The sequence below is a fragment of the Scophthalmus maximus genome, chromosome 18 (genome assembly GCF_022379125.1).
Source record: "Scophthalmus maximus strain ysfricsl-2021 chromosome 18, ASM2237912v1, whole genome shotgun sequence".
NCBI lineage: Eukaryota > Metazoa > Chordata > Actinopteri > Pleuronectiformes > Scophthalmidae > Scophthalmus > Scophthalmus maximus.
Window position 1 is genome coordinate 9,092,526 of NC_061532.1, and position 19,752 is coordinate 9,112,277.

Consider the following 19,752-nt stretch of genomic DNA (forward strand, 5'->3'; position numbering starts at 1 on the left):
TAATTCACCTCAGTGTCCAGCATGTGGCAGTGTTGTGTTGTGTTTTGATAACAGTTACCATCAGCTCCTGAAATACAAACATCAGCCCAATAAAAAGAACGACAACACACCCAGCCTGAAGCCAGGCAGATAATGATATAATTATATGAAACCCACACTTCTTATGTCCTTGCTGCTTTATTACACAATATCCTGTATGCGGAGTTGGAAGAAATTAGAGCGAAAGAAGATTACACAAAGCAACAACGGTCGTTAGATTCATTATTTCGGCTGCCCGGCTAATATCCTCAAGCATTTATTAAATCTATTTTATAGTGCAAGGTTTTAATATTCTTAGGGAGAAGTAAGCTTCCCTACAGCCTCATGCAATTTCTATAATTCCAATCAAATACTTTCTGCTGTTTTCCCAGAATAAACTTTTATTAAACTACATTTGACTCCCAGCCAAGTCTCTGAGAATCGCTGACCTCTGAATATCTTAACTGCAGAAGGTCAGTTTCATGTAAAGTCTTTGCGAAGGGCAAGCTGTTTGATTTCCGTGCGCCTGGGATGTCGAGTGATGAGGCTGAATTCGGTCCAGTGTGTGTCCCAGCTGGAAAAGCTTGTATACCGCGCATTGTCACTGTGTTGTATCACGGTGGCCCCCGAATGTGTTTTGACGTTGCTACTTGCTGGGATGACATGGAAACAAACTGAACTGCGAGTGTGTTTACACTGCGGAGAGGGGATGGTGGGAGAGTCCGGGAGGGAGAAGTTGTGCACCCAGTTGTCTGGTTAGAAAACAAGCAAGCAGTGATAAAATCCTTATTTGGTGCGAGAGGACACTCTGGAAGTCTGGGCTCTATTCTTAAAACACACACTTCACCGGTTTCCTGTAAAGATGGCATTCACATCTTTTTTTACTCTCCACCACCAACATCACTGTATAGATGGTCAATGAGACTATTTTTAAATATTGCCATGGAAACATTGATTTTTATGCAGTTTTAGGGGGGCGTTGTCATGACGGGCTCAGAGCCTTTAAGCTTAATTGGACTAACTCACTTTCCTGACTGTAAAACGAGGGTTAGGGTTGAAGTAGGTAGCGTCAGTATAATGGAAAATTGTCTTAAAAGCCACAAGTCTGTCACAAGCTCTGCCCTATACTTGAGGCTAATTTTTACCGTTTTTATTCAATGAATGTCTTGTTGCTCCATGCTGGAGAGAATAGTCAGGGGGTCATTTATATATAAAAAAACATACATTTTTTAATCACAACTTTTTTTTAATCACTTGATTTTGGATCCGCCACCTCAGATGGCTTACAAGGAAAACAATATGGCAAAGTCACAGAATGAAGCTACAAATTTAAAGAAGGCTGTGTTATCAGTTAGTCCATGTGTGCGTGTCTGTTACTCTATACATTTGACGCCAAAGATTTGCATGCAGAAAACTGCATAAGGCAGTATATTTTTATTTTACAGTCAAATAGCATTGAAAAAATCAAACCAAAACATCATTACAACTAGTCAGTATTTAAAGTAAAGTAAAGCAAAGTAAAGGAGAAGAAGAGAACCGGGGTCAATTGTAAGGCATAAAATATCATCATCATCATCTGTCTCGCGCACAAAAACTGTACAACATATATATAGTCAAAATAGTGTTGTTACCAAAATAAAATCTAAGGTGAAGGAATAAACCCTACAGAAAAAAACCTTATGCTTTTGATTGATTTCGACTGGAGTTGCTTATGGGATCTGCTCACTTACAGTGATTCTCATCAATCTGTGTCAATGAGCAGAACAACAAAGTCACAACATTCGGCGACATTTCTGTAAGTCTATCTTTGTCGTAATGTGACAGACCGGTGGTGACTGCGGCTCCCCAGAGTGGCCGATAATGAGAGCTGATATTTTCAAACCTGTTAATGATATGCGATGCTTTAACATGTGTCACTTGTTGTGAGAACTGATTTACACGTTCAAGAGGTTCCACACTTCAGGTCAGATAATTATCAGGAAGGATGAGTCATTTTTTCACAGAGCCCTCGGAATTTCAGGATACCGTGCATCTGGTGAACGGTGAGATAAAGCATGCTCACAATGCCTTCAAAACACTGCACCTACAGTTAGACTAAAGCAAGAGTTGCAAAGGCCTTCGTCACAATTAACTTGTCATTCAGACTGTCAGAATATTAAGTACTGGAGCCCCTTACAGTTTGATTACATGCTCCCCAGGAAGACATGTTGGCTCCACAGTCCTCACTTGAATCATGTCGGATTCTGTCCGCAGTGATTGTCAGATTAAATGATTATGATTATAGTTATACTTGAACCTTACAGTAGGCTACAAAACCGGCTGTTTAAGAAGAAAGCACTTTTCCAAACATGTAGATGAGGAGCACGTCGAGGAGTTAGAACATGAACAGCTAAAAGTTAGATATATTCTACATTTTCAGAGCAGCAAGTTGGTGTAGATGTCACAATGGAAGGCCACTAAAACACACCAATGTCAAAGTCAGCGTTTGAATCGGTAAAGTGTGACGGCAGATGAATCCGATGAATCCACTGACATGTAACACTGAAATACAGCGCTTCACATGTAGAGAGATCACCAGGGAGCCAACTCGGAGGCCGTGGAAATTGTTTTGAGCCAAGTAACATGTTACACATCATTGAGCTAAGTACACAGTTACAGCGACATTGTTATGGATAGCATTTGCTAAGTATTTTTTTCTATTATTTAGTTTTTTTCAATTGGATTCTGGCAAAGTTCACAAGCCAAACAAACAGAAATACAAAGCTGGCAAACCATTGTCGTAGTTATGTCACAACCCTCATGAAAAGAAATTGCTGTTTGTTCTTCGTTTATTCCAAAATTTCACACAGGAAATATGCAGCTGACCTACAGTTGTTGTTTTTTTTTAGTTTTTTTCCTGTTTTGTGGTTTATGTTTACATGAAAAATATCAAAAGACAGAATCCCCACAGTCACTGTTAGAATCACTCAACCAAATACAAACATTTCTCATCCGTTGTATTTTTCCTGACTTGACAGTTTAAGTCCCTGCTTCCCATCTTGCTTTTATTAATCAATAATATAAATGTGGCCTGACGTCGACCCAAATCAAATATTTTCACAGGGAGCAGTCACGTGATTCACTCTGACTAAATCATTTTCACCAGGTCCGCGCCTCCCTCCGTCGCCAGCTACAGGTCATCACGAAGGTCAGGCCTCAGGGATGTTGAAGTGGTCAAACCGCCCGCTGGATTCATCGGGTGACATGAGAGCGACGCGTCTCTCACACGTCTTGGGGAACACTCTGGTCCTTGCAGCCTGACGAAGAGGACGGTGAGGTCCACACAGAGGAAGGGACAAAGAGAGAGATGTTTGACTGACTGGCTTGTGTTAATAACCATTGCACATCTATTATCAACTATACCAACTTCTTTCTTCTCCTCTGTCATCTCCAAAGGGGCGATGACACAACTTCCCCAGGGGATCTGAGGAAAAGTACCTGCGTCCTTGCCGGCGTCCTGCTACTGCGGCGTCTTCACGACAGTGACCGAACAATAATACCACCTGGAACCACTAGGGGGACGAAGGCTATCTGTTGCCTCTTTAAATGAGCAAACTGAAAAGGTAAGGAGCTTGGCCAATCGAGGCATTAGTACGAGTTAATACGTTATCAAGTATTGGGCGGCAGGTTCAGTCATTGCCCCATGGTGTAGTTTACCCACAGTGGTGAACAACAACAGTCTGGCTTGAATGATGGTTTTTAAATTTATTGACTTAAACTAGCCCCATCCGTGAAGGGTAACAAACTTCTCTTGTCACATTTCCAAAACCAGAGTTGTTGTGTCACTCATTGAATTCTTTTGGCAGGTAGCATTTTAGAACAATATTTTGAAGAACATGCAACATGCACAAGGGCGCACATCATGCATTCACCCCCCGCGATCACACAATTCACAGTATTCACACTATTCACTGAGATCAACAGTTTGTGCATGGCGCCAGCAGAGGCAGGGAAGAAGAGGACCAGTAATGCAAACATTGATTGAAACAATTTAGCCGAGGGTTCAAATCGCTTTTGCAAATATTCAATGAGGGAGCAAATGTAAACTTTATCAAAGTACCATCTTCAAGAGTAAGAAGTCCTTAAAGAGCTCATGTGTCAACAGAGCTCCATGACAACTCAGCAAACTCTCTTGTCCACTGAAGAAGACCGTTTGGAAATCTTGTTAAAACTAGTGAGCGGACTATTTCCACGGCCAAGTATGTACTTCAATGCTTTTGCGAGGATACCCAAACATATTGTACAGCCCAGGCGAAAGATCATGGGAAAGTTCTGAATAAGCGCGACTTCCCAGCCTGGGAAAACTGTCTTTTCGTTTTGGTGAACTCGATATCTTGCGTTAATTTTAGCCGAGCTGACTATTCATAATCTCTGCGACAGGCTGTGAAAAGCTGTTGATAGTGAGGGAGGGGAATAAAAGAAGAAACTACCTACCATCCGAAACTTTGGTTCATGAGGAAGGAGAGCGGAGGGGGGAAAGAAAGAGACATGAAAGAGACAGTTAGTTATGATTCTTTTAACAGTTTTCAAGCACTTTGTGTATTTGCGAAGTCGACCGCGGAGAAACACGGAGAAGCAATCGGGGAACTTTCAAGGAGGGAAGAAGAAAATCTGTCACGCGACCATATTTGATCTACATACATGACATGATCAAATGCACACAAATACAGCAACACAACCCTTGAAAGAGGGAGAATGAGGGGGCGGGTAGAGAGTGGGAGGAAGAACATGAGGGAGAAAGACAGGGAGCAAGGCTATGGTAAGATGAAACAATCATTAGATATAGAGAGAGAGAGAGAGAGAGGCAGAAGGGAGGCGATCAGTGGGAGGAAGATAATACGTGTTCATTAGATAGACGGAGAAAGAGAAGGTGATGGGTGTTTGTGGAGATGGAGGCATGGGAAGAAAGAAAGAATGCACTGATCATATCAACACAGGCTCATTAGGGAGGAATAGAACGGCAGAAAAAGGGGAGGGGAAAACGAATAAACATGCCACACCATCACAGTGATTTATTTCGAGCGGGAATAGAGAGGGAGCAGCTCAACAAGAGCCAAACTGCCCGACACTCAAAAGTCACGTCGAGCAGTGAGGAATAGAGGAATAATATTGGATCTTAGAGGCGTAGAACACGCACGATGTCAGTATATGAGCATGGCCTTCGGTGCTGAGAGGAAAGTTATTCTGTAACATTCGATACGCTGACGGCTGCGAGCGCCGACTGGAGTACAGACTTCAGCAGCAACAGATGAATAAGACACGTGCCCAGAGGCCTGGAAACCAGTGGGGAGCAGTGAACAAAAACACACCAGGGGGGCTGCTCACTGCCACCCACACACACACACACACACACACACACATACAATTACTGTACATCACACACCCAAACACACACACACACACACACACACATGGAGTCCTGCGGGCATGTACACATTTGGATGAACCAGCAGGCAGCAATTACATCACATGTTCACACTCATACGCAGAGAAGACTACGGGAATACAAAGGCTGCCTTTCTTTCTTTCTTTCTTTCTTTCTTTCTTTCTTTCTTTCTTTCTTCCTGTCTTTTTTTCTTATGGCAGATGTTTCTGCAAGAAAAACACCAGCACTTTTAAGCAATTTTGTGCCACTCAGAGCTGCTAACTGCCCAACATCGGGAGTCTTACAGGATATGGTTTTGTTACCGTGATCGGGTCACATTTACAGACCCACACCAGCAATAAGTTAGTCTCTCTTTCCGAGTTCTCCCGAGTGAAGGTAGTCAAGATTAATGATCCCTTTTAAAAAGGGTAAATGGTTCGCTAGTGCAGTTTGGGGCAAACATTACTCAAACGGGAGTAAACACGGCATTTGCAGGGTCTATTCAGCTGTGGATTAATGAACATCTGGAGTCCAAATAAACCACAATGTCCGTGCATGTCCTGATTAAGGAGTGTGCCGACCAGTGTGCCGTAACAGTGTGGCACACCAATGTATTTCTAATAGTTTTTTGGACAAACTGAAAAAGGTGTCTGCACACCTGAATGTGTGGCAGATGCATCAGATGATTCGTTCCCATCCTGCTGGTATCAATTCCCAATTTCTGCAAAACTACAGCGTGACTTATGGCAGTGGAACAGACAATGGAAGTCTGTGACACAGAGGAATTACTGGCGATTGTCTAGAAAGAAAATACAATTTACAAGTCCAATGCCAGAATGTCTTTTTTATTATTATTAGAATATCATTGGATTTTGGAAACCTAACTTTACACTTGGTGGTGTGTGAGAACAATTTCGTCACTGAATCTTGCAGAGGGGAATAAGGGCAATTCAACCATGTCTTCCTCATCACTGCACCTGAAGAACAGGCAGACTGAAGAAGTGAAAAAATAATTTGATCTTCACGCTATCAAATGTTTTATACTGCTTGCTAAACTTGAACCCAGCCACCTACGGCACGCGTGAGACAGACAAAAGAAAAGGGGACAACACTCAAATGAAATAGGAAACAAAAGCAGTGGTGATGAAAACAGAGAAGGCAACTGTCAGCCAGACAGATAAACACCGGTTGACCGCCGCACTCACTTGCCAGGATGACCATGTCCATTCCCCAGAAGATGCTCATGATCCACCCGACCATGATAACGGCTGTCAGTATCTGGATCAGGGCTGCGGCCACGTTGAGCCAGAACACGCAGCACACGCCTCGCTCCGGGACCAGCTCACTGCGAGCGCCGCACAGCACCGTGAACGCTGAGATGAAGGTGCCTGTGGGACGAAGCCAGCAGAGCATCTCGTTGCGAAAGTCAACAAGAAAACAATTAACACACTGTTCAAATTTAGTTTTGGGGGATTTGAATTTGGGCACCGTGATGTGGGTCTTTCTCTATCACATCGGAGCATTTCCCTCCGTGTGTTTTTCCCTGAACGAAAAAAAAAGAAGCCTGGAGGCGATTGCCACCCTGCTCAGTTTGACTTTTTCAGACAGACGTCAGACTTTACAATTGAATAAAGCAGAAGAGAAACGCGTTAATGAAGAAATGACACGGTGTAATTTGTGGCATCGCCTGCTGATGTTAATATGCTCACTAATGGTCGCCGGGCTTCTAACAAGCTACTAATCTGGTTAGCAGGCTATTTCCCTTGTTCGCCATCCTAAGTTTGCATGTGAACACTGGCAAATTCACCAAACACAACAACTGATTAGTGAGGGCATGTGATTAGTCTTTGCAGGAACGAACGTTCATCCTCTCAACGCCATGTAGGCCCAGGGGATCAACGAAGTTGGCTGGCTTCAAAATGGATGTGCAACATTTAATGACACTCCATTTAACATTGAAACACAACCCTAAACGAATGAACTGTAAACATTAGCCTTTTTCTGCTCAGACCATATACAGTATTGTAGACAGTGGTAGGACTGAAACGGCTTCTCTGATTGAGTCAGTGGCTGCGGTCCAAACATTTTTTTGTTGCTTAGGGAAGGTCCCTGGCTGAGTGAAATGTTCCTGAACTATCTCCTCTCGAAATACTAAGATAAGGGGCCTACGTGCTCCGATCCGAGTGTTATTGCTGCTGTCTAACCGCAAGTTTCCCTTTGGGGATGAATAAAGAATCCAAAATCCTATTTCCAATTATTTGTGGCAGCAACATTTATAGTTAAACTTAATCAAATCCTCAAATAATTGGCCGAGTTCCAGATCCGAAAAATGTAAATTTTGCTCTGTTTCGAAAAAAGTGGTAATGAAGACCAAGCGTACTGAATCTCTCATTGACAATATCATCGTCCTAACAAAAGAATATGTACATAAATGTCGCTTCACTCAATCATTGTGGAATTCTAATTAACAAATGTGTCATAATCAAATTGGCCATGTCAAAAAACTTTATATTAATGCCTCAAATCTCACCACTATCGATTGCGTATACTGTACATTCCTTCCTTGTTATTATATTAGTTCAGCATTTCAATGCTGTTTTTTAGTTTACTTGCAGTCGGATTCTCTGAGCTCAGCGCTTCTCTTTTCCTCAGTCCTAAGTCCTTGAAATTAAATTCTTTTTCACATCTGTCCTTGACCTAGTGACGTTTTCCATCGAGGTCAAGTGGAAGTGAAGGGCTTTTTTTTTCTGTCTTTTCAACCACAGGCAGCATCAGATAGGCCAGTGTTGGTGAGTATCTTGTCATGCAGACCTGAGCCTCGGATTAGAGCGAAGAAAGACACAGACACACTGATGTGATGCTCACAGTGGACAGTCCTCGTCTGCCTGAATGAAATCCAATATCACTCCTCATCCTGTTATCTGGAGACCTGGACCTTCCCAAACCCAATAATTATACAGTAACTCCAGTATGTTTGTGTGTGTGTGTGTGTGTGTGTGTGTGTGTGTGTGTGTGTGTGTGTGTGTGTGTGTGTGTGTGTGTGTGTGTGTGTGTGTGTGTGTGTGTGTGTGTGTGTGTGTTTGTGTGTTTGTGTGTGTGTGTGTGTGTGTGAACACAGAGTCTCAGTGCTCACAAATCAGATTATTTCAACAGAATGACAGATTGTTTCCATGACAACATCCCCTCAGGAGTAGGACGCACACAAACTGTACATAAACTATGAATTTTACTCTTTCATTCATCATTGAGAACAGGACTACTAAACCTTTATGTTCTGGAAATAAGATCTTCCTCGTAGTTCTGTTCCCAACCCTTCTAAATACAGAGACACGAGGGGGCAACCAAAAATACAAATGGATTTCTTTGAATAAAGAGAAAAAGCATAATTAGAAAATAAGTCTTAGTATACTATAATTGTAAGAAAAGCAAAATTCCAACATGGGAATCAACGTAACCCGGTTGACGTCGAGGTCACATTGGTGACATTTTTCTCATCATCCCAGAAACATGCATTCCCCACTTGTGGATATATTCACGTCACTCCATATGAAATTCTTCAATATGCAGCAAACTTTTCTGTCTCTGTAATCAAATCCTCAAGGAGGCCCTCGAGGCGGTATCTGAGAATAATTTGCTGTCTAATAATTACTGCCCTCTGGGCCCAGTCTCCTTGCAGTGAGTGCAGAAAAACAGTCAATATCTCCTAAAATAGACAGCATGGAAACAAATATAAAATGCACACCCTAACAAATATTACTTTTTTAATTTTCATCCAGAATCGAAGGAGCTGTGGGCACAGTGTGTGAACCAGGATTCCCTCAGCTCATTTTCAACTGGATGGTCGACTGAATATTTCAAACCAAGGCCGTGGTCCTGAAATAATTGTGTAAGTTTTTTACATTTTATGACTCTTACTTATGACATTATTTGAGAGATACTGCAGATATCACTTTGCATAATTTATCCGCTGACCATGGGTCCTAGGTGCGTTCTTTTAATTCGAAACTTTTTATACATCTCTAGCATTCAGCCTTCGTGAATGTGATTCTGCATTTCAGTGGTTATTGTTAATACAAGAGTCAGTTAACAGATAAGCTGAATATAGTAATTAATTATTCTGCCCTTTGGTTCAGCAGCAATTCCATCCTTTCATTTAATTTGCATCAAGTGTAATTGACTATCAAAAGTCTCTTATGAAACTGTCTGAATGTGATGTGTTTTCTATTGATTGAGCCATTGAGTCTAGAAAATGTTGTCATTTGTGCAAACAAATCATGTTTTTAATTTCTCCCTGCAGGGATTTTGTACCTTTTTGAAAATACAGAAGTGAATGCTGTGAGCGACACACACGCACACGCACACGCACACACACACACACACACACACACACACACACACACACACAATAAAAAGCCTGGTGGGTGTTGAGAGCATCATGGCCTTGGCCTTTTCTCTTTCTGCTATAGCTTAATTTTATCGTCACATTGGAGTTATTCAAATATCATTGCAAGCCGAGCAGGTGGGGGGCGGGATGAACAGGAACACCAGCTGCACCGTGTTTCTCACAGGCGAGGAAAGGGCCAAAGTCCACTCATGTAGAAGTTTTATTCTCATCACTTTTTTTCTCTCCCAGTCTGTTTCTCTGTTTTCTCTCTGATTCAACATCTCTCTTTCTGATTTATTACAAATCACCAGGCATATTAAAAAGCTAGAAGCACACAATAAATCGTTCTATAGGAATAGAGACACACCAGATAAAGTCAATAATGTGTCCACAATTTACATGATATGATAGTCCACTTCCACCTGGCCTATACACGGGCCTTACTAGCACAATCCCAAAACAACAAGCAGCCACCAGAAATCAAAAAAGAAAAGGCAACAAGATCTCTACTTTTTCCTTTCAAGCTTTCAGCCAATGCTCATTTCAAAAGCCGCTCACAGAAAGAGCAGCTAAAACGAGCTCGCACCCAGAGCCGATATAGTCCGATCAGACAGAGAAAATGTTCAGGTCACAGAGGCCACGCCCACCAGCAGATGCCCTGGCTGCTGGTGGAGCTGCCCACCTCCAGACAGGAGCCGCGGTTACAGCACACGTCACTTCCATCTGAGTGTTTGGCATGTTTGACTGGATTTACTGTATGTGGTCTGCAGGCTACTTTCAGCTTTTACCCAACTTCTCTAGTCTCTGTCAGATGCCAGTCGTGTTTTTTTTGATCAACATGTAAATTATAGCTGAAGAAATAATATCTATTTACACTATTTATCAATATGAAAAAAAAGCAACTGAGCCAAGTCTTCAAATTTCTTGGTGTGGGGGGGTTATGACATAGGTCACCTGATGAAATTAAATCTAATATCTATTTTCCGCTTCGCTCTGTTTTTGCTCTCCGCAAACTTAGGAAACATCTCTCTCGTTAGCTCCCCAGTGCTCCACTATATTCAATGGTTAGTTGATAATTATACATGTTTACCATTTGGTGCAAGGCAGATAGTGGAGTTACATTAAAACTGTTTGGGGGTCAAATCTAATGTAACAGGTTTAAAAAAGAAAAAAGATTAACTTAAGAGAGCGTAGGGAAATCTGTTCCTCCATTGTTAATATAAGATTATTACTGTAGTCAGAGCAAGGCCAAGCGTCAAGGAAATAGCTTAGTGTGTATGAATGTGCCGAGATGGATGAACACATTTGTACTGAACAATTCCTCCAATGCAATAATAAAGGTTTAATACATTTTTTAAACCCCTTTGTTACAAATCTCCTCTAATGTTCCTCCGTGTGTGAAAACATTTTGGATCCTTTGTACGTCGCTTGTGGGAGATGGTTTGTGTGAGTGTGTGTGTGTGTGTGTGTGTGTGTGTGCGTGCGTGTGTGTGTGCGTGCACGCGCGCGTGCGTGCGTGCCTGGATATTACCCAGACTAATGACTGTAATTACACACAGAACTGTGCAGAGCACCCACTGGTAGTGTAGGAGGTTAATGATGGAGTGTAAGTGTGAGAAAGACAGATAGAAAGAGGAGGGGGAAAAAAAAAACAAGGGAGAAGAGAAAGGATCGCAACGACTGAAGGAGGAAGACAGGTGTGCTGTAAAGCAGCGATGGAAAAGTTACTATGGAAAATATAAGCAATTAGATATCACCGAATGAAAACATTAATTGCATTACACAGCAAACGTAATCAGTTACGTAATCAGAGTCACATATGCTTCTAACAAACTCCAAAACCAGGATAACTGGATTTAAATAACTGGACATCACTTTCACAAGACTGTACATTGAAAAAGCTCTAGAGCTTTCCTGGGCCCACGGAACATTGCTTTCGCTGACCTCGCTGGCTCTGTGGAAACATGAATGCCATGTGTAATAATTGACTGATACAGATCTTTGAGATTTTTCTTATTTTATTGGAGTTCAGTGACATATGAAACCAGGGCCTGGACACAGAAAAGGCTTGAATGCAGCATTAGATCCGTCTCTCGGCTTCACGCAGGCCTTCGTCTACGAAAACAACATCAGGAGCGTCGGTAACGCTACAGAACAGATCAGTGGAGACATTAAACCATATGGCCTCCCTCTGGAACGCTTTTACACTTTCCGTCGGTAACACTTCTCTGCAGCGGCAGTTTAATAGACAATATTGTAATGTTGCGCAGTATGGTGCACAATATGTGCAACTGAGGGAAGTCTGAATCCCGATACACAATGTGGGTGGCGATGTTCAGAGCGCCCTAAAGCAAGTGTCAAGTCGGAGTGCGATGCTTTTTTTCCCTCCAACCCTAAAATGAACCCTTGGACATTTTCCACATGACCGTGAGCCCTAATCACAACCTCTCAACTTGACCCAAGTCTAGTCTAGAGTAGCTGTGACTGCAGCCCACCCATGATTAAAAGGCCAATGATCATTGCTATCATCAAATAGGATATAGCTCCCACTTGGGGAGAAATCCTAGATTTAGTTTCGCTCTCTGTTTCCAGCCCTCTTATGGTAAACATCACAGCCCAACCAGAGGGTCGTCGCTCCCCTCACAATGAAGCACGTGCGATTATTTAGGAGCCGACAGCTCATTAATACGTCGCCTCCGTGGCGCTCGCCAATAGATCTGAACCTCGCTCCTCGATGCGTTGCAGGGACAATCTCAGGCCCTGCACGACATAGCGCCAGGCACGATTAACGTCACGTTGAAACAAGCGGACCTGGGAGAAGGAGGACGTCAGTTTGAATTCTCCGACTCAGTGTGGAGCTCCGGGTGTGGAAACGCACCCCCCCCCCCCCCCCCCAAAAACAAAAGCTGACCTTCACCAACAGACCGCATTGATTTCTGCCAATAATCGTGACCTTTTCCTGACCTTGACAGGTAGTATTAGTTTGCCCCGAAAGGTAAACATATAATTCAACGGGCTGATCGATATTCTTAATCTCTGACTTTCTGAGAGTTAGAGGAGTTTGGAGCTAGAAGTCCCTTTTACGATGGCTGCGATGTGCAAATCACAACGACAATATTGTGTTTTCCCATTGTGATTTGCATTCCAGGGCCACTGTAGCATTTAGCTTAGACCACAGACTTTTATTTGGATCAAATTAACAAATTAAAACCAAACTTATCAGAAACACAAACACTGCACTACTTAAATTGGATTTGGCCAATGTCCCATCAGCTTACAGGGAGGAGGCGGGGTTTATGACCTATATTATGCGGTCATGTCATCCATCTGTACAAACAGTCATCGGCTTACCGCTGAAGAAAGTGAGGCTGAGTCTGTCCGAAGTTAAAAATATGCTTAGCAACTATTCCTTGAAGAACAACACTTACTCCAGAGTAATTATTCTGAATGTTGCGGGCTCTAATGTACAGTAAAGCATTACTGTTATTATTCATACACTGTGTTATCAGCGTTATCTTCAGGAAAAGTGATTTGAATTCTGACGAACAAATGTGTCCAGTTCAAGTGACGTTGTCAGTTCAAGTGATCCAGTCACTGTTTCTCTTTTCACTCTGACGTTACAGACATAACTAATACCAAGGACTCAGGTGCTCTGTTGTGCTATTAAAGTGTCCTACATTATTTGTCATTGTGTGTGCGCACACTTGCTGTATATGAATCTGTGTGTATTTATCCATACACCTTAATTACACGTTCCAAATTTCATTCCGAAATTACATTCCGGCTGGAGGTTGAATAGAACATGACGCTGTTTTCAGTCTCATCAATTGATTCCCAAACGGCACTGACACGCACACACACACACACATTGTGTTCATTTCAGTCAGTGTTGTCATGACAACTAGCCGCAGCTATTCAATGAAATGTCATGGCATCCAGGCAAACGTACACATACACACACACACACACACACACACACACACACACACACACACACACATTCACATTTTGCATTGCACACACTTATGGCTGGGTGTTGCCTTGGTGCTTTTCATACACGCTGGGGACAATTTTTAAGGAAAACTGATAATTCTCTTGTTTTCCTTTTTACTAAAGGGATGTTTTTGACATTTTCAATGACACAACGTTTGTTGTGGAAAGGTTGCAGCACACAAAAACAAGTTGGAATGAATGTGAGTCACATGAGAGAAAAAGAATGAATGAAACAAGAGAAAATATTCAGAGTCTACAGCGTCGAGAGATAACAGAGAAAGCACAAAGAGAAAGAGAAGAGGAGGGGAAGTGAAGAGGACACACACACACACACACACACACACACACACACACACAGACACGCACACAGACACAGATAATGACTCCCTGGAGAGTTACAACCAACAGATCGATTAGAGGGGGCCGTAGAGGACACATCACAGGTTATTTGGTGATCGACCCGTCTTACAATTCCTTGAGAGGAAATTTTCAGAGTTAGTGTCTTTCTCTCGACAGTTGATTACTGTATGTTACTGTATCTCTGTACGTCTTTGTCGTAGAATCTTCTGCTGTTCCTGAAGTGAACTCAACTTGATGTTCTCCTTTTATGACCTGCTCTCAAACTGCAATGCTTTGCTAATCTAGATTAGTGAATGACGAGAGAGAGAGAGAGAGAGAGATAGAGAGATAGATAGAGTCTGTTTGTGTGTGTGTGTGTGTGTGTGTGTGTGTGTTTAACTACCAGATGTTGTTACATAATCTTACTATGAAGAGACACACACATGAACACCAACCAGGTGGAGGATTAAAACCTAGAAACTAGAGGGAAAAAGGCAGAATGGAAGGAAGAGACGTCTTAAAAATAGAAAAAAATATATTTTCTTCTGGATTCCTATATCTGCATGAAAATACACACAGTGAGACGATCAGATCAACGTTCAGGGCTTCTTACGAGGGAGTCACACGTGGGACTATACTTGGTTGTTGCCATTTGAATGAATCATGTTGCTGTGATACCACAACAGGTCAAATTGCATTGAGTTTATTGAGTTATTGAGACAATGTTTTATGAACTGTAACATGGTAGCACTTTGTGCAATCAGCAAGTTATCAGTTCAACCTCTCCTCCGCTTATTACTGTAGATAGTGTATGAACTCTAATAATAATTAGTCTGATAATCTGCAAAATATCTGAGAAGCGAGTCAAGTGGCTCCTGTACCTTATTCACACTGCGTGGATAAAGAAATTCATATTCATATTTGGATGTCTGCAAATTACGTGTGCGCACAGCATATCTAGTGGATTGTCTGCGTTGAGGCCGCTCTCTCTGCGTTCTGTCTTTTGTAAAATGTACTCTGCTGACATTTTGTTTCATTGTCTTCTGCAGAGAAGCTGCAGTCGAGCTCACAGCAGAACGCCGCCATGGTTTCCACCCTAGAAATTATAATGATGCAATTGTCGCCTGCCCCACGGTGACGGTGTGTCCGCCCGCTGCCATAATGTTGCAACACCTGCGATGGATTTTTTACACCCAGAGCGTTGACATTTCCTCCTGCGACACCACACCTACCAGGTGCACCTGGCGGACGGAGGGACGTCTGGTGTCTCTACACCGCGACGCTCTTCTCCCGATGCAAGGTGTGAACGAGGTCTCTCACTATCCGTCTTGGCCTTTTTCAAGCCCAGATGCAGACGTAAATACGCAGATATGAACTGCACACAACGGGCAGATTGAGAGTGTCTGATTTTAACTTTCCAGCTATTGTTGTTATACTCATTCAATATTCATTCTCCTCTGTAATTCATTTCTCTCTTTTTTTTGAACTTCATGTTTGTTTATCTTGCTGTTTGCCGCCACGTCTGCTCTGCTTGCGTCGTGGCTATAAACTCCCCACGTCTGTGTGGGTCTTCCAGTTTCACCACCGCTCAGTCTCTCATTTCGCTATCTTCAGCTCCACATGCTATTTGCCGTCTTTGGATTTAACTCAGCAGCTCTATTTGTGTGGTTTTTGCGACAGGTTATGAATCAGGAGAGGGAGACCGCCTGAATCCAGGACGGATTCACACACGGTGAGAGGAGGAGAGTCTGACTCCCGACTTACCGAGTCCAGGTATGAAGGTGTTCAGGAACAGACAGATGACGGCCAGAGGGAAAGGCATTGTGGGTATGGCAGCTCGCAGAGGTCCCTTCTTCTCCCTGACCTCCACCACCACTCCCCCGCCGGCTGCAGGGGCCCCGACCTTGGCCTTGGTCCTCAGACTGCCCCCTGTCATTATGGACAGCTGCTCTGCCCCTCCCTCTTTCTGTGCCATCTCTCTATTTTATGAATACAAACTCAAACTGAAAAAACTGAGGGTCACCCCAAGAGAACTGCTGCAAGAGAACGTCTTTCCTCACAGTCCCTCTCCCTCTGGATTAAGATTATCAGTGGTTCAGTTGAAGGCGAAGGTGATTAATCGTATCCTCAGAGAATTAGCTCAGAGGTTCAGCAGTGCACTCCAACGCCCATGTCACATTCACTGTCAAATAAATAGCAACATTAGCAAGTCATCTAAAAGTGGAGTCAATCTGTGGTAAATTGGTTTTGTTTTTTAAAATCTAAACTCTATTCTGGAGCATGTCCCGCACGATTTCCCCAAAATCACTTTTGAAAACCTCAGGACTTATCCAAGTCTTATTCTGGTGCCTCAAAGCTTTTCATCGGCATTCAAGTAAATCTGAGTCTACCTCAGGGCAGTTATCTTCAAGAATTTCTCTGACAGATGCTGAAATTCCTTTGGAAAAGTCACCTCATCCTTGCAAGTGTCAATGTCCCAGAGAAGAATGACTTTTTCCTCTTCCAGACTCTTGATTTGTCTTGCCTTAAATCCCTTGAGGAGACCACACGGGCGTCAGGCGTCAGTGGTTATCGACCGTTTGTTTCCATGTCCAACGTGTTCTGCTGTTCGAACGTCCTCAGAACAATCTGTCTGTCTGTCTGAACAACAAATTCAACGGTCGACCTACACACCTCTCAAAGACAGAGAAAGAGAAAGTGCACACAGACCCCCTTTTTCTAGGTCTCCCTCTCTCTCTCTCCTCCTCCTCCTCTCTCTCCCTGTCTCTCTCTCCCTCCCTGTGCTCCCCATCCTCTTGCTCCACTTAAAGGAACAGTGCACCAATTTATTGAAATCGTAAAATGAGATCACATCTAACAAGCCGTCATTAAGTGCAGCAGGTTCAGAGCTAATGGGCTGAAAGACTAAATTCATCCAACTCTGAGACTGAATATATAGTGGACCTCCTCTATAACTTAATATTAACAAACTTTTGGGGTCCAAAAGTGAGAAGAAAAGTGGTTCCAGACTTTTGAAACCCTGTTTATATTTACGAGAGATTCAGTGTTGGTCGAACAAGCATGTGATAAAGGGGCCGTTTCATCTGATGAAAACGATTATGTGCTATCGTAAAGCATGTATTCAAACCTAGCTGCTGTTCATCCATGTGAGCATATACTGTGTGACCCCCTTTACCTTTGAAAGACAAGATACTGACTGAAAAGAAGCAAATGTGAGAGCAAGGAAGAGAGAGAAAGTATAGAATATGAGACACGAGTCAAAACACGGAGGAGAGAGGAGAGAGGGGAGAGGAGAGAGGAGAGAGGAGAGAGGAGAGAGGAGAGAGGAGAGAGGAGAGAGGGGAGAGGAGAGAGGAGAGAGGAGAGCATTGAAGAGGATAAAGGATGATGTATGGTGGGGAGGAGCCGGTGAGATGAACAGACAGTCAGTGTCAATATCTCAGTCATTATTCATACAGCCCCCTAAAGATCAGACACACCCCTGTTCACCACCACCACCACCACCACCCTTCCTCTGCTCTTCTTCCAGCTCTTCCTCCCGTTCTTCTTCACCTCTTCTCCATGAGCTCCATCTCAGTGGAAATCAGAAAGAGAAATTATTCTCAGCCCCACACCCCACCCTCACCCTCTCTCTCTCTCTATCTCTCTTCTTCTTCTCCTTCTTCTTCTTCTTCTTCTTCATCTCTTTCTCTCTTCTCTCATTTATATTTGGTCTCCTAGCAACCCAGGAAGCTGTAGGTAATTATACGGAAGATATTGATCTCGGCCCTTTTGGTTTCCCCCTTCCTCCCGCACCTTCTCATCCCTCAATCTTTCTCTCTCCTAATATCTGCTGTTTAATTCCCGCTTTTAATTTCCTTTTTAATATTTGAAATATTTGGTGACTGTCATAAATAGCAGTTTTACGCTCTGTTTTCTAATTATTTCTTTTTGTCATGCAAAGCAGCATTAGCGTGTGTCTTGCCGGCGCGGGACTCTGAGAAATCTGGACCGCTGAGCCCAATCACCATTGGATTGTTCAGCCCAAGGCATGCAGTGCAATGTGCTGATGCTTATTGCCATGACAACGTGACAGGAAAAGTTATGTGGCATTCTTAAAGTGATATTTTGACCACGGAGGTCCACCAGGAGCCCATCTCCTCTCCCCTCTCCATCTGTCAGGAAAAGCTGACATCAAACACCAGTTATTCATACAAGTGTGTGTGTGTCCGTGCGTGTGTGTGCGTCCGTGCGTGTGTGTGTCCGTGCGTGTGTGTGTGATCTTCATGGCATCCCATTGTGTCGCTCTCCCCGGACTGGATCATCACCACAGTGACTGCACTGTTCACACACCCCCCTCTCTCGCCTTTCATCTGCAGACTCTCGGCTGACTCTCGCTATCCCTTTTACTTTATTGTCTGTCTTTCGTTTTTTCTTCTCTTCTTCATTTCTCTCGGTCTCCCACAGCGCCACGTGAATTCCCCATTCAAGTGTAACACAGCAGATTGTGTTTTCTGTCTGCCTTTTTGTCAAAAACAATCTTGTATTGGTTTCGGTTTAAAGCAGCGTGCAGTTACATGTAATGAAGACAGAAAATCCATGTGTTCACCGACACTTCATCTCTTTGCAGGAATCCACAAAAATGGACAGAAATTTATTCCTCTTTCTTTCCTGTCCCATCATTCATTTCCCAATACCCCCCCAGATTTACACTGTGACCTTACCTGACCCACTGGTGAAACGCCGAGCTGATCTATGTGACTGTATGTACAGTAGAGCTGTGGCTTCACATCGACCGGCTGCAACAGTGAAATGCTACTAATGCACTTTTGCATCCGTATCAACAACAATCAATGTATCAAATGAGAATAATAGAAGTTATTTAGTATTTATCACTCTTACTTTACTTTAACTACATTTTGCTGGTGATGCTCATGTCATTTTCCTTAAGTAAGATTTGAATGAAGGACGTTTACTTGAAACTGAGTATTGTTTTTTTTTATTCTACAGAGCTGAAGACTGGAGACTGTGAAACATCGGGCGGCTTGCTTGTGTCCTAATTTCCTCCTGCTACAGGTAGGTCACGCTGACAGATGGCCATGCTTGTATGCAAATTTAATAGGACATGTCTGAGGCACTCGTGTTTTTATCACAGCAAATCCAACATGACAGGAGAGCGAGAGCGATGTGGCTTTAACGCAGTTCATCAACTTGATTCTTTCGCCGTTTGGCCCATGACGTGCTGAGCACTCACCATGTTGATTTATGTGTGTTTGGTCTTTCGGAACACATCTTCACAATTACAAAAAAAAACGGCAAGCACTCGAGCTGCCACATCCCCCGTCTGATTCCCCCCCCCCCCCCCCCCCCCCCTCATTAATATGCAAATCTACTCAGCCAGGTCCTCCACAATCTAATGAGACCACGTGCTCTTCATGGGTCGTCTGTGACGCGAGGACATGCCGTCGATCATGAGCCCCACTAAGAATGTGTGTGTACACAAACAAACACACATGCAGTTGTAGGCCTTAGGGACAGGACATGGAAATAAAAAATCTAGGGCTGAAACTATTAAAAGAAAAAGTCTGGGTGGTGGCGTCACTGACTTGACGTCACCTGAGGTGTTGTTCTGGGC

The 19,752-nt window shown here is 43.2% G+C and overlaps 1 protein-coding gene across 2 annotated transcripts; it reads right to left on the bottom strand.

Moving 5' to 3' along the window:
- Window positions 1–1,243: 1,243 nt before the first annotated feature.
- On the bottom strand, window positions 1,244–16,765 carry stum (stum, mechanosensory transduction mediator homolog). 2 transcript variants are annotated; one of them, XM_035618183.2, is made up of 4 exons: window positions 15,903–16,765; window positions 6,628–6,810; window positions 4,492–4,500; window positions 1,244–3,314 (listed from the first exon to the last, which is right to left on the bottom strand). In XM_035618183.2, the coding sequence occupies exons 1-4, from the start codon at window positions 16,111–16,113 to the stop codon at window positions 3,280–3,282; spliced, it is 438 nt and encodes a 145-aa protein (XP_035474076.1). In that variant the 5' UTR covers window positions 16,114–16,765; the 3' UTR covers window positions 1,244–3,279. The 2 variants fall into 2 exon arrangements, with proteins under 2 accessions (XP_035474076.1, XP_035474077.1); XM_035618184.2 differs by lacking the exon at window positions 4,492–4,500.
- Window positions 16,766–19,752: the final 2,987 nt, after the last annotated feature.